The sequence below is a fragment of the Pelodiscus sinensis genome, chromosome 2 (genome assembly GCF_052426305.1).
Source record: "Pelodiscus sinensis isolate ZL-2025 chromosome 2, ASM5242630v1, whole genome shotgun sequence".
Taxonomy (NCBI): Eukaryota; Metazoa; Chordata; order Testudines; family Trionychidae; genus Pelodiscus; species Pelodiscus sinensis.
The window spans coordinates 46936034-46958060 of record NC_143053.1 but is presented as its reverse complement, the minus strand read 5'-3'; the positions used below and the strand labels follow the sequence as shown (position 1 = coordinate 46958060).

The following is a 22027-nucleotide window of genomic DNA, read 5'->3' as shown; positions in this document are numbered from 1 at the left end:
ATCACCGCAATAGGTATTTCTCTACCCTTTTCTCTAAAACCTCCACTGATAAGAATCCTGCAACCACCCTTGCTAACCTATATGTATAGTTAGAACGTTTTCTCAATATCGAACTTAAATGCCCCTTGCTGCAGATGAAGCCAATTACTTCTGATTCTACCTTCAATGGACATGGAGAAGAATAGAGAACTATATAATAACATCCTGGATGGCTATCATCAGATCTCCTCCTCGGTCTTCTTTTCTCAAGACTAAACTCATCCATGTTTTTTTAACCTTTCTTCATAGACCAGATTTTCTACACCTTTTGCCACTTTTATTGTTCTCCACTGGACTTTCCAATTTGTTCCCATTTTTCTTAAAACATTACTCCCATAACTAGATACAGGGCTCAGCTGAGGCTGCACAAGTACTGTGTAGAGAGGAACAAACACCTTCCATGCCTTACATATGATACTCCTGATAATTCACCCAGAATATTGTATGCTTCCTCTCTATATACATTGGCTCATAGTCTATTATTTTTCTGTCAGACACCAGAGAAGAGGTGAACATCTCAGGGTAAGGTCTAAGAGAACACAAGCACAAATCTGGCTTTATAATCTGTTTTTTGCTGAACAAATAGTTTAGCACTACAGGTGTGTGAAAGTATAAATAATATTTGCAATAAGCTATAAGGGTATGTCTACACTAGCCACCCTAGTTCGAAGTAGGGTGGCTAATGTAGTCATTCGAACTTGCAAATGAAGCCCGGGATTAAAATTATCCCAGGCTTTATTTGCATGTTCCTGGGCGCCTCCATTTTTAAATGCCCGGTAGTTCAGACTCTCTGCCCGTGGCAACACGCAGCACGGTCTAGGTAGTTCAAACTAAAGCCCCTAATTCAGACTACCGTTACTCCTCCTGTAATGAGCCCCTGAATTAGGGGCTTTAATTCAAACTACCTAGTGCGTGCCACGTGTAGCCACGGGCAGGGAGTCCGAACTACCGGGCATTTAAAAATGGCCCGGGAACATGCAAATATTTTAATCCCGGGCTTCACTTGCAAGTTCAAATGACTACATTAGCCACCCTACTTCGAACTAGGGTGGCTAGTGTAGACATAGAATCATAGAATCATAGAATAATAGGACTGGAAGGGACCTCGAGAGGTCATCGAGTCCAGCCCCCCGCCCTCAAGGCAGGATCAAGCTCCGTCTACACCATCCCTGACAGATGTCTATCTAACCTGTTCTTAAATATCTCCAGAGAGGGAGATTCCACCACCTCCCTTGGCAATTTATTCCAATATTTGACCACCCTGACAGTTAGGAATTTTTTCCTAATGTCCAATCTAAACCTCCCCTGCTGCACTTTAAGCCCATTACTCCTTGTCCTGTCCTCAGAAACCAAGAGGAACAAATTTTCGCCTTCCTCCTTGTGACACCCTTTTAGATATTTGAAAACCGCTATCATGTCCCCCCTTAATCTTCTTTTTTCCAAACTACCCTAAGAGAGTTGGAGAATTCTATTCCATATTTAAAATTAAATTAAAGAACACAAACACTTTGGTCTTAGCAATTGGGAACAATTTTCACAGAGTAAATGAGAATATGGATAGGTGAGGAAGTGTTTGTTAACAAACAAAGAGATATGCATTAGAGAACATAAAACCACCTTATTTCATTTTCTGTTGCCTAGATTAAAAGTTAATAATGACCTATTGTACAAGTCCATTAATTGGTTGAATGTTTGAAAGCATGAAATTTAATGCCGCTGGCTACGTCTACACTGGCAGCTTCTTGTGGAAGAACAGCCGTTCTTCCACAAAAACTTGCTGGCTGTCTACACTGCATGAGCATTCTTTCAGAAGTAAATTTACAGTATAGCATTGTAAAACAGGGCTTCTTCCGGAAGAGTTATTCCTCTCCCCACGAGGAATAAGCCCTCTTGCACAAGAGCTCTTCCAGAAGAGAGCAGTGTAGACAGGCAACATGCATTTCTTGCGCAAGAAGCCCCTATTGTTAAAATGGCCATCAGAGCTTTCTTGTGGAAGAGAATGTCTACACTGCCATGGATGCTCTTACGCAAAAGCACATGGCAGTGTAGACGCTCTCTTGTGGAAGAGTTTTTGCTCAAGAACTCTTCCGCAAAAGAGTTCTTCCTCAAGAAGCTGCCAGCGTAGACGTAGCTTTTGTGATTAACTATGCCCCTTTACTTTCTCCTAGTAGAGATTTAACTGTTCGCTTTTGAGGCCTGATCCAAAGCTCTTAAAATTCAGTAGAAAAATTGAGATATTTCATTATGCTTTGTATCAAACACTTAATCCCTTTTTCTGCAGCACATTCCCTTTCCCCACCACAGACTGATCTTCCATCTAAATACGCACTTTACACATGTACATTATTTTACTTTGAATATTTATAAGTAAACACGATTTTTATTTGGTTCACATAATTTCAGATGAACTATTTCTGGAAGAGAAGTTTGGTGCACTCCAGGAGAGGAAGAAATACTCAGTTACACAGTGCTATCCGTGTGTAAAATAATTTTTACTGAGAACATTACAAAGGCTAAACGCAGCAGAGCCAATAAGAAATAGGGTTACTGCTAAGTTTGTACTGTAGGAATGATGTTACTACATTGAATACATTGTGACATTGAAATTCTTTCATTACTGCATTCAATAAATAAGCTGTAATTCCTACGTTTCTTCCTGAATTTATACAGAAAGTTAATTAATGTTATATTTGTAAAATGAATAATTACTGCACATATGTTTCTGATACGATCTCAAAATGCTATATGGTGACATAAATATTCTTATGGCCCGACACCATACATTTACAGTGTAGAGCATTCAGTTAAATAGTAGCTGCAATGGAATTGGTTATACCTAACATAAAGCACAGCGTAATGAACTAGAAAACAGTATTGTGTTCACTGTGGTTAAGTCAATGCATAGTGGACATTTATAGCAGAAGTAATGTCTAATGTTCAAACGTATCTTCAAACAAAACAATAAATGATTTTAACAAGATAGCAAATTATATAGATTGAATCTCCCAAATGTATTACCTTCTGATATATATTAATACATTATTTGCAGCCCCATTCTAAGATCTGCCAAAGAACATAACACAGTGTACGAGATGATGAAGCTCATTCCTGACATCAGAGTTCAGCTTTCTGATGAAGAGCTGAAGGAACTCAGCATTTGTACCATCATGGAACACTGGGTAAAAGGAAGCACAGGTAAGTGATATATCTGTCACAATAATTTTCTTATCTGGTTATAACATAAGGTTTGAACCTCTCTACACTGGCATCCTCCGGGCCGTCTGGTGCTGGACCTCAGGACATCAATACTGTCTAGCTGCGTTACCAATACTTCCACTGCTAATTGGGATTTTAAAAGACATTTAGGGGTAAAAACTAAATAATAGCACAGAGCACTGAGATCCAGGATTGCTGACTATAAGCAAACTTTATGGGACCGCAGGAAACTTGGCCACACTGAGGATAAGTGGACATCCGGCTAACCAAAGTCATGCCAGACCATGGATGTTGCCAGACCAAAGAGTCCTGGATTGGAGAAGTTCAATCTGTATACATAAATTGCTTTTCTAGGTGATGAAACATATCTTCTATATCTTTGAATATATCGCCGTCTGTTAGGGATATGCTTCTGGGATGAGACACATTCTTGTTATTCAAAAAGACTGTAAAGGTTCTGTCAAGGGTAAATTAGTTGTGCTTTGAGAGGAAAAATATATCTACATATTAAAATTCTGGAAAAAAGGTTATTTTTTCATTTTTAGTGTGAAATGTAGGCACAATATTTAAGTCCCCGTCATACTAGGCTAAGAAACCTACAAGAGAGTTTGTGTCTTCAGCAAAAAATCTGTATCTAACAGAACCTTCAGTTTCTGAATAGTACTCAGTGACTATGAATCAAAAGATTTTAAATAGTGACTAATGATGCTAGGTGCCTTAACTTTTCTAATTTTGCTTTATATTAAATCACGGATTTTATTCCTATAACTATATTGTAGTGAGGAATGTCATTCTGTTTAATGATTCTTTCCAATCCTTGGGAAGCAAAAATCCTGAAAGACCTATTGTAATTTATTTGATGGGAGTTACTAATATAAAATCCCCACAGATTAGATGTTTTTAAAAGTTCATAAAATTTTTCTTTTCAAAAACTTCTAGTAGCTTCTTCCAAATTGGACCAAGCCTGTGTTATAATCATGTCATCAGGGAATGGTGTTTTCTATTGTACATCATCAGAATACCATCGCTTTGATGTATAACATTAAGTGCCATTGCTTTTTTGATGGATAACACCAAGCGCCATTGCTCTGGTGATGGATAATACAAAGCACCGTTGCTCATATGATGTATTCTAGTAAGGAGATAGTGCTGCTGTAAAATTCATTATGAAAGCAAGTTGCTCTGAATTATCTATCGTCAGAGCAATGGTTGATGCTTCATGTTATATAGCCTCATTGTGGAATTAGTCTGATAATACCTGAGATAAAATTTATTCTCTTGATTTGTACTCATTCCAGAAAACAAGAATGGAAGGAAAAGGCTTAATTTAAAAAAAATGGAGGGGGAATGGAGTTGTAAAAATTAGAAGTAATTGCCTAATAATCATTTTGTTTTTAACTGTCTTAAAATGAAGTAGCAATATTTATAACCCATCTGCCTTAAACTTGGTTAACTCCTTTGGCATGTGCATTCCTTGTACTGCCACAGCATTAAAAAAAAGATGTGAACATTAAAAATCCATATCCCCTTGTAATAGTTTCTGGTATATTGGTGGTTAACAATGGGATTGTATCAATGCAAGTCTAACAGTGAACCTTAGTTTGATCCAACACATCCATTTATTCTTGAGCATTGCATTCCAATCATCCTTTAAATGTTTGAAATAATTCATCTAAAGTGAAAATGGAAATCAAAGCATGGAACTCAGAACAGAGCAGCACACATTACAGCATAGCTGTGTAATTAACAGGCAGACTGAACTGAAATGTGAACAGGCAGGAACTACATTTACATAATGATGTAGAGATAATGAATAGGACAAATTTAAAGTCAAAGCTAGTAATTCAAATGATAGTCATGAAAATTGGCATCTCAATTCACTATACAAATGTGCAAGAATTGAGGACTTCTCTGTGAATTACTGTACATATCTTGGTCACCAGGACATTCATGTTACTTTATATTGAGTGCCCTGTTGATTTTTCAGCAGTTAATTCAAAATCAGAATGTGTTGTAAAATAGTGGCTAAGATTGTTGATCACCAAACTGTGTTGGAGATAAAAGCTAATCTTAATAATTCAGCCTGCCACATACTGCCTTAAAGACAAATCTGCTTTGCATCACTATGCAATCTTTTCCAGTTCTTTGAACATGACTAAGCAACATTTTCAATCTAATTGGATGCTATGACCCAAAAATAAACACTAAATTGATTTTATACTAAGTAAAACAGAATCGATAACATTAATACATGTCAGACATATTTTTTAATCTCAGAATATTATCCTTCAGAGAACAGTTCAGGAAACCATTTTTTTTTCTTTTCTCACACAAAAAAATTCTATTGCAAGAGTTTCTACACTAATTTGCTCTCCAGGTATCTTTTTGGAAGTACTAAAGGTGCAACATTTTCTGATTTCTATCAAAGTATTTTGACATATATCAAGGCACTGGTACTGCATACATTAAATCAATGACATATCATTAAATCAATGACATAAGGGTACTGGATAAAGCCCAAAAGACTTGTTAATTTATTGTTAACAAATGTGTTAACTTTGTAAGGGGTTCACAACTACTGTGTTTTAACTGACTATTTTATTATTCATTTTGTAATATTTCATCTGCTGTTCTGCATTAATTATACTGATAAAATATAGCAGTTGTGAGGTTAGATGCACTTACTCAGCAGAATAGCAAAATTATATAATGACATTTCCCGCAAAAGATTACATTTCATTTCAACATTTGGTAATTCTAAGAAATTCCATGTTTTAAGGAATAAAGATATATTATTTTTTAAATTTGGGTTTGTGCTTTGCACTTATACTAAGGGAGATCTCTAAATGACTCTTGCCTCAAAAGTTTTGCAGTTGTTATCCTGTGATTAGAGTTTCCCTTGATTTCAGTGGGAATACTTGTGGAGTTAGGCTCTGATCCTGGATAGACTCATGAGTACACATAACTCTTAACGTGAGTAGTCCCACTGATTTCAACATCAAGGTGGCAGAATCTGGCCTTATATTTGCTGATACAAAAATTAAGAGGTGTGGGAGGCACTAATGAAGAGAAAAACTCATACAAAAGGCCTTTGGGAATGTAGAAATTTATAACAAAATGAGGTTTGGAACTAGAAATATAGCATATTATTACCTCTATTAAATACTCCAAAACAAAGGTATTCAGTTGGGAAAAGTGCTAATGCTAAAAGAGGCTTATTATGTGTTGGTGGTCAATTAATTGCACAGTAGATTACAATAGTGTATGGTTATACAACTTTGGACTTAATGTTTCAGGACAGAGTGTTTCCTTTTACACATTACCTAGACTATTGCATTGAAATACGGGCATTTTAGTGCCCCAGAAATGCTCACAAACTAGGGAGAACTTGGAGAAAATAACAGAAATGTTGAAGAGTTTTGGATTGATTTAGGAGGAAAGATTAAATGAACTGAATCATTTACAAATATTTTAAGAATTTCTACACCTAAGAGGGTGAAAAATTGTGATGCACGGGGGTTGAATTAGTGTAATGGATGGAACTGAACAAAGGGTATTTAGGAATGAGTGCAAGACACATTTCTTGACAATGAGTACTGGTGGGACTAATCTGCATTACAGATACAACTATGGTAACGTACCTAACAGGCAAGGTCAACTTAATTGGTTACAAGTAACAGGATGTTATCTTTTCACACAGCAGCCTTTCTGCCATCAGTCATGTTTTCTCTCTACATTTAGCAAATTGCTTAATGGTATTTTCGACATGCTGCTTAGCTACTCCATAGAATATTGGCAGTGATGAAAGACCATGGGAATTTTTAAAGAACCCTCTTTTATACTTTAGATTTTGGGAATTCTTGTTGGAAAACCAGTCTGTCTCAGGAATCAAAGTGACCACTTTCACTGAGGCTATGTCTAGACTGCAGGCTTCTTTCGAAAGATGCTCTTCCGAAAGCATCTTTCGAAAGAGCATCTTTCGAAAGATCGCGTCTAGACTGCACGCGGATCTTTCGAAAGAAAAATCCGCTTTTTCGAAAGAGAGCACCCAGCGAGTCTGGATGCTCTCTTTCGAAGACGGCCTCTTTACATTGAAGAACGCCTTCCTTCAAAAGAGGAACTTTCGAAGGAAGGCGTTCTTCCTCGTGAAACGAGGTTTACCGCCATCGAAAGAAAAGCCGCGTTCTTTCGAAATAATTTCGAAAGAACGCGGCTTGAGTCTGGACGCAAGGGAAGTTTTTTCGGGAAAAGACTACTTTTCCCGAAAAAACCCCTGAGTCTGGACACGGCCTTAGAGAGGTCTTCCTATTTTTTTTAGGATACTGTATCTTTTAGCCTCTGGAGGTTGGTGCTTGACTTGGTACAGGATAAGCAAAACAACAGCTTTCTGAGATGTAATCAGAAAAGAAACAGAGGCAATTTTTTGGTCATTTACATTGCTATATAGCATTGTGTGGAGGAAAGACTATGGGGTAAGAAAAGCCTTTTCCGCTGGGAACTTTGTTGTTCCCTGAACTGGCGACAGTTCAGTGGCACAGACATCTGTGGATGACTTAGTCCCCTCTTTACTTTCTTGGATGACAAAACTACTCATAAGAAAGCTGCTCCACTGGTGGAATAAGAGCAAGAAAAGTTCATGATGCAAAAAAATTAAAGAATTCCAGCCTGTACGAGAAGAGACAAGTAGGAAAATAATTTTACTTTTTCAACTTGTGATTAATAGGGACCTACTCTTCGCTGCATTAGCTGATAAAGCTGTATACAGACTATGGTGCTGGCAAGCAACTTTATCTTCTGCTTCAGTTGTCCCAGAATGATAATGTTGTGTGCTTTTAGGGATATGGAAGGAGAAATGGAGAAGCAAAATGGCACAACCTGTTAAAAACATGCCTGCTAAACCGTAAAGCATTGCAACTTTCCGTGTACTCTATAACATCTATGAGCATCTGCGTTCAGTTCTTCAAATTGGCAAATAGGCATTTTAAATAGGTATTTAGACATCTGGCTGCTGATATAACCCCCAAATATGACATCTGGGTGCCTATCTTAGCTTTATGGTTTGACCCAAATGGAGTCCTTTAACTTACTTTGGACTAAATTCAGATTGTTTAGTAGTTTAAAATCTGCTTTGTACATGCACTTTAAAAAGTTGGATATGTGCATTTCTTAAATGTACAAACTATAATAAATTACATGTAAAATATTTTTAATTTAATTTATTGTATTTAATGTGTTAACTGTTCCAAATATTTGATACTCCATTAAAGAAAACTGCTTGTCAGTACAATGAAATGCTTAAGTTTATAATCTCAATAAAAATAAGCATTGAAATATAATCAGGATTAAAATAATAGATCTGTGGAATGATTCCCAGTATTATTATGCAGTGCTGCTGCTGTATGCTACCTGGCTTAAATAAGAATGTCAGTCCTTCAATAAGAAGTAACCCTATGGCTGGACTGCTCTGACTACCTGTCAAAAACAGATGGACCAGTTATTCTTAGATAGCTGTAAAATACCAGTGGCACACAACTATGTTGTATGTGTGTGTTTCTTGAACTTTTCCTCATAGACCCCTCTGTGTTGTTCATTTGGTGTTGTTTGATTTTTTTTATTGTTTTCTTTGTTTTATAAATGAGAAAATATTTCTTTTGTAAACCATGCCCTGACGTTATGGATGTTGCACTTCCTCAGACCTGCTGAGGAACAAACCCAGACAAAGGATGGGCTGGAGTAGTATCGCTTTTGGGGTTGTTTATTAGCACAGATTCTTAAGAGTAAGGTGATACTCACACATACACACACACATCACATTCATGCTGGCAGTTTGGAAGCAGGCTGCAAGTGTGATGTAGATTACTTTTGATTTTGTAGGCAGCTGGTGGCCAGGCTTCAGCTTCCCTGAGACTCAATCATTATGTTCCTTGGGAGATCTCTTCCGATCTGCAGGAGGCTTTACTTTCCCTGGGCCAGTCCCAGGTTTCTGCTGTGATGTTACATTTTGTCCAAGAGAAAGAGTGATTTTCTGGCTGCTTCTCAATTAATTTATCTGCTTGCAGGGTCTTTTGTCTGTCTTAAAAAGTCACAGATCCTAAACTGCCTATGATTATTTGTCAATCACACCTTGCACACATTCCATAGGTTACATACATATTCATAAGCAACATGGTTTCTAGGCAAAGCTGGGCCTCATGATGGCCTTGAGTGCCAGAAACCTACCATAAATTGGATTACTTGGCATACTAAAAGGACCTAATGTAAATAATATAAGTTAACATACCAAAGCATGATACAGAGCTTAACATAGATTGTAACTAAGAGAGGTAGGGTAAAGGGAAAATGGGAAAGCAGAGGAGTATGTCGAGTCAGCTAGACGCCAATGGAGGAGAGCGGGGGTCATGTCTGACTGCTTACAATGAATATTCATATTATGGATATTTTGCTAATTTTGAATTATTTTTCTTTGTATGTTTTAATAAAAGATGTCAAGGATCTTCATTATTATTGCACACAATATAAGATCAAATTACAATGAAGAAAGCCCAGTATATGTGGTAAACTGTCTATAATATAATTGAGAAATGAAATACTTGTTTTGTTTTTAATTACAGTTGTTGGAAATCAAGGTTTCTATGCCATATTAAAAGGCTCTGCTAGACCTCAAGCAAAGTTTTACAAAAGAATGCTTGGAGAAGACTTTCATTCATTATGTGAAGCATTATCAGCTACTAGTCAAGCTACTATGATTGGTATTTCAGGACGAACATTGGTAAGCTGTGATAGAGAAAGTAATGATCTGTAACATGCTAAGCATTTTATATACATAAATATTATGTAACACTAATTATGTATGTATATATACATGTACAAAGAGACTTCAACATGATCTTACATACTTAAACATCGCATATCTAAACCCTCATTTACCTGGATTTATCTCAATATAGTTCATGTCCCTTTTTTGTTTCAAATAAAAGTGTTTTCAGATCTGGATCTGTAAAGACAGATGCCAGTTTTTCCAAAGCAGTCTAATCCAGCAGAACACAATAAGTCATGGGCCCTTTGACTAGTGTATTCTGCTGATCCTATGTGACCTAGGGATGCTGGCTGGATAACAATTATTCACTGAAATCCTTAGTCTCTTGTAAGTTTTAGTGCATCAAATTATCCACAAAGAAAGATGTGTGCACTGAACCTCATAAACATTTAAGGGTTTCAATACAGAAATTTGTTTCCTGTGTATAAAAAATACCCAAATGCAACAAAAAACCCTTTCTCTCCAAAAATAAAATAAAATAAAACACACACACACTTGCAATTAAACCCATAATCTTTCTGTTTTCTTCTTAGCTGGATGTCTTTGAGGAAACTAGACAGTAATTGTTGGCTTCTGAAGCACAGATTTCAAAATCTGTGGAGTACTAAACACCTGATTGTCCAAATATTGAGTACCCAAAAGGATTAGCTGTCCCCTTAAATCATTGGGTAAACAAGAATGTATTGTACATAGGACATGTACATGCACTAGGAAAGTATACATACATACTTTCAGACTTAATTCAGAAGTTACTGAAGGTACCAGCATTATCCAGTATTTTGAAAGATATTTCTCCATATAATGCCAGCCTTATTTAGTACATGGAATTATTTATTATGGAATATACCAGGCAACCTATTCTTGCTCACCTTTTAGTTCACCGGTTTACCAATTACCAGTTTAGTTTGAGTAAACTTTAAGGCTACGTCTACACTGCGGGCACTGCCTATTCAAATGAAGTATGGATTAGAATATTGCCATGCTTCATTTGCATAATTTATTTCTCATTTTTGTGCAACGGTTTTTTGTGCAAAAACAAGCAGTGTGGACCTTTTTTTGTGCAAAACCCCCGTTTTGTGCAAGATCCTTATGCCTAAGGATAAGGCATAAGGATCTTGTGCAAAATAGGGGTTTTGTGCAAAATACCCCCATCCACACTGCTTGTTTTTGTGCAAAAACCCCTTGTGCAAAAACAGCTTGAATAAATTATGCAAATGAAGCATGGCAATAGGCTAATCTGCACTTCATTTACATAGGCACTGCCGGCAAAGCCGGCAGTGTAGACGTAGCCTCAGAGTGTGTGTGTGTGTGTGTGTGTAGGCAAGATTTGGGTTTCTAATGGTGCTTTATGACTAGGGTTGGGGTAGGGAAGAGATGCTGCAGAAGGGGATAAGAGGCCTTCAGGTTGATGCTGACTCATTCCATGGGAAGTGGACAGGTGGAAGAGTTTAAAAGGGGCAGCTCTGTGGGGGAAGCCTCATTTTACACGGAGCAAGCTGAGGGATCACTAAAATTCCCTCTCAGGAAGGACTTTGTTCATGTACAGCATGAAGGGCAGTAGGCTGCAGGTCACAAGTCATTATGTAAGTATTTGGCAGATGTACTGTGCAGATCCTCCACAGAGAAGTTATACAGTGAGCAGATACAAAGCTTGGAAAAGGACTTAAAAAGAGGTATTTGTTAAAAGGAATGGAACAGGGTGGGGTTGGGTACTCTAATGATTGGTACAGCAAGGAGTCAAGTTAGCCAACCCACATTTTTTGTAGCCCACCTTAGTGCTCCTGGGAGGGATGGATGATAATGTGCTAGTAATGGATGGCTAGGGAGACCTGGATAAAAGCCCCCTGAATAATTATGGAATGAAAATGGGGTTACCTGCACTGCCAGGCAGTTCCAGACATCTAATAAAAAAGCTGTAGCCTAATTCATACCACATGAAATATCTCCTGTTTTTCAACATATCATACTCTATGCATCAAGTAGTAGTCACAGCTCCATATCTCAGCTTCAAATGGCTCTGTGCTCTCTCAATGTAGTCATGTCATTAGGAGATAAGGGCTTCATTTTTAGAAGTATTGATCACTGACACGCCAGTTAAAGTCAATGAAAGCTGAGGATGCTCAGCATGTTTGAGGCCACAGCTGTCTATACACAGTGTGTTGGCAGCTGTTCCATTTGAAGGATTGATATTGAATATTTTATGAAACAGCCCAAGTAATTAATTTTGATTAAAAGTTGTAAATTGGTCTGCCATCTATTTTGTATATCTTATGGCATAATTTTACTTTTTCATTAGCATATAATTTTGAGGTAAAGTGTTTTCCTACTTGTTTTTCCAAGTATCAAAATTGTTTACTCTTCCACATCATAACCTGAGGAGAACCTTTTCAAAAGTGCTTTAAGGACTTAGACATTTGAATCCCATTGATTTTCAAGGGGATCTTGGGGCTTTTGAAATTTTTACCCTAGATTTCTGCAAAATTTCCCTTTTTGATGAATGATCTGTTGCTCTGAGTTATATAGCTCATGCAATTACGTGTAACACTATAACCTCTCTTTTCTACTTATTTCACATAAAGGAGGTAACTGGTTTAGAGCAAATTTGTTTGATAAAATGTTCTTCCCAGGTGATCTGTTGACAAGATTGCATACCAGTTGTTCAGTGTGCTTATAGGTCAGTTACAGCAATGAGGTATTTACATTTTCAAATCTAGTGATTTGTCAAAGAAAAAAAGTAACTGATCTTTTAACACACCAATATTTGGTATTGCTATAATTGTACACATGGACATGGAAGGTAAACTGAGTTTTTTATACTGTAATTTTACTGTTGGTGTTGAGGAAACTATGTGAAAATTATCTGCCAGGAAACTTGAATTTCCTTTCCTTCTTGTTATATAGGTTGAATAATTCTGATTGGCACTTAGAGGTTTGGGGAAGTTATTTAATTTTTCTGTGGATGGCCGTGTCACTTACAATCACTTACAAGAAGTTTCCATCAAACTTCCAGAAAGGAGGTTGTTAGGCTTACCTTTCAAGCATTTTAAGTATATTGTCTCTTGCATCTCTTGTCTCATCAAAACAATGAATGTATTCCCAATGCCTTCAGGATCTAGAGTTAATGCCTTGCAAAAAGGGGTCATTGAAAATTCCTTATGCAGTCCCACTAGAATAAAATAATTGACCTTGAGCAGAAAAGCAGGGAGACAAGATCAATTCTCCCTTATTCTGTCTGCTCTAAATTGAATCTTTCTGACAGATTGCCAGAGATATGCCAACTGTTTTCTCAGAATTATCAGAAAAAGACACCTTTAATATGCTCTTTGGGGATAGTCCTGGCCTTTCTGTCATTATAGGTCAAGTATCATGCCACTCACCCAATTCAACAATTGCACTTTTGTTAATTATTTCAATGAGAATCATTGCTTATCCTTTAGGGAATGAGTTTTATGCATGGTTCCTCAAGATTGTCACTGTTTACCAACAAGAAACTTCATCTGACTACTGGCAAGTGACTCAGAAGTTTATAGAACACCCCAATATAAATCTGAAACAAAAGTGTGATGTGGACCATTGCAAATGTGGTAGTTTCCTACTGAACATCATAGGCATGTTTGTTCTCAGTCTGTTGTGTCACAGGTCTTTCCAGTTCAGCATACTTTTACACAGTGTAATTTATGAAGAAAGAAATATTTAGCACCCTACTCATTAGTATGTTTGTTTGACTTCTGAGTAAAGGAACTGTTGCGGTCAGGAGTTTAAAACATTAGGAGAGAGACCATTTGTTCTGAAGTTCCCTTATTCATAAGCTAGAGTCCCAGATTTGTGGCCCACAAAACACATATATTTCTTAATAAAATGGCTTGATTGTCAAGTCTCTAATAAATAAAATCATTGCTTCTGGTAACTATTTTGCTGAAATAATTTTAAAGTACCAGTTTCATTGTGTAGTACAACAGAGTTTATCTAGTATTTGCCTTCCACGCTACAGATTTATGCTTTCAATATGCATCCTTTTAAAATAGGCCATCATACATTTATGACAATTATAAAGAAGCTTATCTCCTCTTGGGAGCCTTTTGATATACACTTAATTCCTGTCTGTGCTTTTCAAGGTACTAATTGAGTTTCTCATTGTCAATCAGCTTCAAAAATGTTGGAGATTGTTGTCTTGGAAGTTTGTTTTTCTTAGCAGTAATGTAAGCATTCAGCTACAGCATATTATGCATCATATTTAAACACAGCAGAGATATTCTTTCCCAACTTTGAATGCATTCCAACTAATCCTACAAAACATGGTCCTAATTTTTAACACAGATATTAAAACATTTTAATAATAATTTCATAATAATTTTCACTGCTCTAACAACTTTTTCATGTTTTAATTACATTAGTCTCACAACATTCCTATGAGATATGTATTTCCTCCATTTTACAGATTGGGAAACTGAGACACATACAGTTTCTGGCCCAAATTTATTGAATTCTGGATACCCAAACATAGAGTTTCACTACACTGAACTGCAAGGTGTGACTTCTAGCTGAAGGACATAAACCCATTCTAATTGTGATCCAGCTAACATATTAAAAATACAAGTCTAACTGTGGCACCGAGAGTTCTGATGAGGGATAGCCACCTCAGGTGCTTACTATGGCCTCAGATTGGACAGTACTGAGGGTGACTAACCCTTCAGACCCCCTGCACCAATGTGACAACACTTGAATTTTAGCACACTAGCTCAATCAGAGCTGACACAGATATGTCTCCTTCGGCTGGAATTCATACCTTGCAGCTCCAATGCAGACATACATGAAACATGTGTGGCCAGACTTTCAGGGGGAGAAACAGTTCTGATCAAACTCTTAGGTCAGGACTCCTTCCCCTGAATCCAGTGGCTGTTTCCCTTGAGAGGAGGGAATATCCTGGAGTGTTTGCCTCTTCTGTCCCTCTTTGAAAAAGCATTTTCAGTTGAGAACTAAGACAGAATCTGGTGATTGAAGGAAACCTCATGCTATTGTTTTCTAAGATGTACATCTTTTTGTCCATTCCCCCTCTTTTTTTGCTAAAGAATGGCCACTTAATAGATGAAGGTTCATCAGCTTTGTTGACACCTACCTGGGGTATCAGCTTGCCCTTGGTCTTTAAGAAACTGGTTTAGTCATTCCTCAGTGTTACTTGCATTTAACTATGATGTTATTAATGAGCAGGTTATGGGTTTGTCAAATGATGCTTCACAAGGGATTCCCTGTACAAAGATTATTACAATAATTTAAATAGAGGGGTACATTCTATTACTCCAGGGCAAAAACATAAAGACACCTAATTCCTTGTGTTGGGTTTTTTTTTATTCTTGTCCTACCATGTTCTCTGAGCTGCAAATTCGGCTACTAGGAGTCTACCTGTATGATTCATCTTCATGGGGAGGAGAACAGAACAACAATATAGCTTTCATCTTTTTGTTGATGATTTCTCAGTTCAGATGTAGGGAGTGTCCAGTTGTAAGATTCACCCACAGCATGTATCACTAGGGCTCCTCTTCAGGAAGGGGTATAATGATTTCTGTAGAAGAGCTTCACTTCATGCTAATTAATGTCACTCTCCGCTATGACCTTTCATATAGTCACTCTACAACTGCTCAAATATTACATTTGAATATGGGTCAATAATAAGGAATATTAATTCATACAGCAACTTACAAGCATTCAGCAGACTCTAACCACTAACCACTTGCTTATAATTCTAATACCTGTTTTGTCAAAATTAGCCTACAAGTGACCGGAGAGATTCCAGCTATCTGTCTGTTAGCATTCATTTGAGACGTGGGGACCTTGGCATGAGCTTGTGCTTGGTCTCCCAATGTCACAGAGGCATCCTTCATATGGAAGGTTTCAGGCAGAGTATCTTTAATACCCTATATATTTAGAAATGTTAATTCTCCTATGCATTTCTAAGGATTGCAATCAAGTATCCTTCAGATGCTCAAGATGATAGAAAAGAATTCACTCCAGCTTTTGTTCAAAAGCAAAATGGGGCCAAGCCAGTGAGTTCAATGTTGTATATTTATATATATTACAATAGCATGTGAGACCACAAATTAAATTGGGGCTCTATTATGCTAGGTGCTGTAGAAGCAGAGTGTGAGGCACCCTTCCCTAATCATCTACTAAGTCTATATAGGTGAGGTGGGGGGAAGGACATATTTTATGCCCATTATGAAATGGGAGCTCTAAAGAGTGTATGGCTTGCTAAAATTTACCTAGAAACTGAATAGCAGAGTCTGAAATTGAACCTTGAACTTGTGAGGTGCAGTCTAGTGCCTTAACCACAACATCACCCCTCCTCTCATGAATTTTTTGTTCCCTGTTTAAAATAAAATAAAAGTTTCCTCTACAGCACTGATGGGGAGGAATGGTTTACATGCTAAACCTGGTCCAGATTTTCATGGTGAAACTTTCAGTGGATCTGGGTTTTAGGTTCATTATGAATTATGAAAAAGATATTGGGTTTTAATATTCAAGAAATTGCATAGTTTTACTCTCAATAGTTATGGTAGCCTCTGTTGACTATGGACCTGCAAATTCTAAGGTTAGAAAACAAAGAGAAATAAATATGGAGTGCAAACTGATGAATTTCTGTTTTCTCGCATTCCTCTGTAGAGCTTAAAAAAGAGCAATTCCTTTTCTGGTGTTATTAATGTTAAGGGTGAGAAAAAGTCCCTGTGTTGGGAATATGGTGTCTTCTGTGTTTCAACCTGAAGCAAATACTTCCAATGAAGTTATGACCTCTTGAAAACATATATTTATATTAGAACCGCTAATAAAGCCTTAAAAGGAGGAACTTTTATATAGAAATACACTTGAAAGAAGATAACATTTATACATAATACAATTTTTACCTTGTCACATTTACTATTCCTTTGGCTGTTATGTAAGTCAGTCGTGTTTGAATAGGAATTCTTTCCATCCCAGCCTCCTTGTGTCCTGCAGAGAAATGGGAGTTCTATGTCAAAATCTGTTATTGAAAAGTTAACATGAAATCACAAACTTGGCCTTATTATCTCCTTGAAGGTCTCTGACTTGATCCCGTGAGCTGCCAAATGCCTCAGTTCTTATTGATTTTACACATCAAACAGAAGTTATGTTCAAACATTGCTGTTGAGGGCCATGGACAGCTCAGTGGATTGGGCCCTTCAATAGGAGAAGAAGATGATCTAGGCAAAAGGAAGCCCACGTTTCAACAAAAACATCATCAATAATGAAAAAGTGACTACAAAACCACCAAGGAAAAACAACTGAAATGTAAAATAGGTTTATGAAGAATAAATATAATAAATAAGCTATATGGAAGTCACTCTGACTATACAACAGCCTGTGTATTGTAAGCCATAATCACATTCAGTTGCTTTTGTCTCATGAACAGATTTGAACAAGTGCTGTGATTAATAATAGGCCCTATTTGTACAGAAATACCATTCATAAATAAGAAAGCTCCACTTTGTGCTATTTTATCTGCAAAAATGCTGATAATGATATGTTGATTGTTCTCGGGATTGTGTCTATTTAAACCACAGGTTTTTATTATTGCCCATATGGCACAATTTTTAAATAGTGTAAAAAACTCTTCTTCAAATTCAAATGCAACAAGCATCAAAGGATCAGAAATATTTAAATGTGTTTTATCTCTCTGATGCGTTGCATCGGTATATTGGGATAAAAGGATTTAAGCTGCTTAACTATTACTTGGAATTTTTCTGTTTCATACTGACAGTGTTATTGAATTTAATCTCCATTAGTGAATTTTTAAAATCAGGGTACCAGTTTTTATAGCAACAGACTAAATTTCATACTCCTGAAATCACCAGGGGAAGCCAGTTATTGAACAGTTACAATATTACACTCTTAATATTCAACTTTTCTACAGTGCCTAGCAAGGACAGACTTTGGACCTATCCTTTGTTGGAAAATCATGCCCGGAAATGTGGACTTGCATATGTCTATGTTAAAATGAATATATCTTTTAAGATCTTCAGTCTAAGCAGATTGTAAGCTTTGAGAAAAATTATTGAGGAATCCATTATTGAGGAATCCATTAATTTCTTCTTTCTGATATCTGCACACTCAGCAGTAGTAATTCACATCTATATCAGGGATAAATTTGTAATTTCAGCAACATATTATAGGCTTATCAGAAACATGAATAAAATTAAAGTGAATGAGGGGTCATTGAGGACATAATTTTAATACATTAGCCAAGATAAACAATAAATTGAAGCCCCATCTATGTTATGGCATGGGGACAAATGCCATAATAGAATTTTTGCACTTGTTGAGTAACTGGAAAACTGTTCCCATATCATAGGGGGTATATTCAAACATAAGGACATAAAAACATAAGAATGGCCATACTGGGTTAGACCAAAGGTCCATCCAGCCCAGTATCCTGTTTGCCAATGCCAGACGCCCCAGAGGGAGTGAACAGAACAGGTAATCATCAAGTGATCCCTCTCCTGTCATCCATTTCTTGACTCTGACAAACAGAGACTAGACACATAATTCCTACACATCCTGACTAATGATTATTCATTGTAGCTTGAAGGATTCACACAAGACTGCACCATCAAACCTCTCATGGCTCTCTGCATAGATTCCACATGGAGAAGCTATGAATAGATCCCTTTGTATGCTTTGTTCCACATGCTATGGAAAGGCAATTAGTCCCATCCCTCACATGGGTACAATAGATGGATCCATTGGAGGTGAGCCACAGATGAATTCAGTAACTAAAGCACCCACATAGGTATCTTGAAGGCACTCTGAACAGAGGGTCAGATATTCAGCTCCACAGCCAGCTTCTGGGATGAGCAGATTGGTTTCTGTCCCCCAGAACCATCAAAAGTACCCTTCATAGAGCCTAACTACTCCGTGTTTGTGCAAAAGTGGAGGACACATTTCACCTACAGTGATTTTGAAAGGGGAGTGTATGTACTTCTGTATGCATATACTCTGTGGCTGTGTCTAGACTGGCAAGTTTTTCCGCAAAAGCACTTGCTTTTGCGGAAAAATTTGCCAGCTGTCTACACTGGCCGCTTGAATTTCCGCCAGAACACTGACTTCCTACTGTATGAAATCAGTGCTTCTTGTGGAAATACTATGCTGCTCCCGTTCGGGCAAAAATCCCTTTTGTGCAAAGCTTTTGCACAAAAGGGTCAGTGTAGACAGCTCAGATTTGTTTTGCACAAAAGCGCGTCTAGATTGGCACGGATGCTTTTCGACAAAAAGTGCTTTTGCGGAAAAGCGTCCATGCCAATCTAGACGCTCTTTTCCACAAATGCTTTTAACGGAAAACTTTTCCGTTAAAAGCATTTGCGGAAAATCATGCCAGTCTAGACATAGCCTGTGTGTGCTTGCTTGTATATATAATTTCTCTACATGATGAGCGCATTGCTTCTACGAGTCTGAAGGAAGGATTCCAGTCCTTCTAAGTGTTTGAGAATTCAGGATACAATACCACTTACGTTAAAGAACTCTTCAATTTCTGTTTGTGGTATTTTGTGCTCTATTATGCACATTAATTAAATGATGGACAGACTCTCCAGCTACATGGTGCCTAAATGTGCATGCTATAAGATAAAGCCACATTAGGAAGAAAGGGGAGGAAAATAATTTCCAGGAAGCACTGTAAATCTGTTAGCCACAGGCAATATTGAATACAACAATGAAACCTGACAACAAATCCATTAACTGGAGGAGAGCAAATCTTAGAACATTAAATTATTACATTAAATTATTGAGTGGTTCTGGTTTTGGATATGCTCTGATAATTTTAAAAACTGACAACTTTTTCTGCATTCTAAATGTTTATAAAATATATGAATTTTCTCATGTGTGAATCTTTGTCTTCATTTTCCTTTTAAATTAAGGGTACGTCTATATGTGTAGTGCTGCCGCGGCACAACTGTACCGATATAGCTGTACTAGTGCAGTGCCTGTGGCAAAGATGCTCTATGCTGGTGGAGCTCTCCCTAAAGAAACCTCTCTCTCCAAATGGCATGTGTTATGTTGGCAGGAGAAACTTTTTTAATGATATAGCACTATGTACATGAACTCTTGGATTGGTGTAATTTATGTTGCTCGGGGGGAGATATGTGTGGAATATTCACGTCCCTGAGTGTCATATGTTTTGCTGACATAGGCTATAGTATAGACCAATGTGGTTTTCAAACTACTGGGTCGTGGAGTGTCAGGCACTGGGTCTCATTGCTCCACGGGGATCAGGTGACCAGTGGGGGTGCTAATGCAGACTACCTGCCTGTCCTGGCACCTCAGACTGCGCTGTGCCCCCAGAGTGGCCGGCAGTAGGCCCAGCTATTAGATGAGGATTGGGGACAAGGGGAGGAGGTAAGAGAGCACAAAGGGCTCTGTGCATTGTCCTGGCCCCAAACACTAGCTCTGCACTCCCATTGGCTGGGAAACTGCTGCTGGCTGATCCTGGAGTGTAACATGATCTGCTCTGCTGATTAGGAGTCACTCAAGGTAAGCCCCTCCTCCCCCAGCCCTAATCCTCCTAAATCCAGAGCTCCCTCCTACATCCCAAAGCTCTCATCCTGGGCCCCATCCCGGAACCCACGCTTTAGTCAAATTATTTTGATTCATGAGCATCAACAATTTCCTTCAACTGTTCCATGAGAACAAACATTTGAAAACCACTGGTGTAGACATAGCCTTGGTTTGTTTTTCTGATTCCATCAAATGGGTATAGAAGTGATCAGTTTGCCATTATGCACTTGAGAATAAATTCTGCCCTCTCCCACTACTGTGGAGTGCTGTGTAGATAGTAGAACTGGTGGAATTCTGCATGGTTGGGAGCAGACTTCAGTGAATCCCTACCTTGGGATGAGGGGTGTAGTCCACCATGGCTAGAGCAGGGCTAAGTGGAGGTGGACGAGAGAAGGAATAGGGATGGGGTTGGTGGATCCATAACCATGTGGCTATATCAGCCAAAATAGCAAATCCTTCCAGCAGATGTGAAGTGCAATGACCACAGAGGCAGCTGCATCACTAGGGTTATGGGAATGGATATTGAACAGCACATAGGCAAAGACTATTTCTTCAGGAGCATTCCCTAAGCTCAGTTTATGTACTGGTATTGGGAGACAAAGAGGGGCCTTGGACCCCAGATAAGCAAACATCATGTTAGTTATTGAAGCCTGGTGTAGAGTTTGCTGAAATGTAATCTTAGGACTCCACCTTGAAAATGGAGCATGCATCACCAAGTATCTTGAAAAAGCCTTGCAATTTTTTCCTGTTTACATAGTGAAGCATGCCAGTGGAAATGAATTTGGAAATGAGCCGTTAACAGATGTGCAGATGTTTACAAAATAATTTTTTTTAAATGAATGAAATTGTTACCAGAGTTCCATGATAAAAGTCATAATGAGGAAGAAATGTAATACATTACATCTGTTTACTGATGTTCCTTTAATAAAACTATAGAAACAAAAGGCAAGAATGTCACTGACAAATATTCAATATTTGCACTGATATTTTAGAAAAAGAAGAATCAATACAAGGGTCAAAATTCATGGTCATAGTGCTACATCTGCTTTATTGTATCCCAAATATGTGTGCCACCCAAAGCATATTAAGGTTTCAGGGGCTCTAGGTCAGAGCAAATGGGGCGGGTATGTCATTTCCCTCCACCCATTCAGCATGTCTGTGGAATACCCCTGCCTCACCCTCCCAGCACTCCAAGGTTATCCCATCAAGCTAAGGATTTTCTCTGGGACCATCGCATTGGCTAGGTCCACTTCCGCCACCTGAAGAAGAAAGCTCTCCTTTTCCTATTATGAAGCAAATTAATGAAAAAAGTAGATGTGTTTTCTATTATACTAGAAGTTTACCAGCTTCTTTGGTTACTTCAGGGTAGGGGGCTGAGGGTTAGGGGCATGCAGGAGG

At 37.9% G+C, this 22027-nt stretch overlaps 1 protein-coding gene across 1 annotated transcript in view; it reads left to right on the top strand.

Moving 5' to 3' along the window:
* The window catches only part of CNBD1 (cyclic nucleotide binding domain containing 1), a 309767-nt gene that overhangs the window by 170351 nt on the left and 117389 nt on the right, over positions 1-22027 (top strand). The window contains exons 5-6 of the mRNA XM_075919791.2: positions 3089-3234; positions 9867-10024. Coding sequence (XP_075775906.2) covers positions 3089-3234; positions 9867-10024 — 304 coding nt within the window. The remainder of the gene's footprint in view (positions 1-3088; positions 3235-9866; positions 10025-22027) is intronic.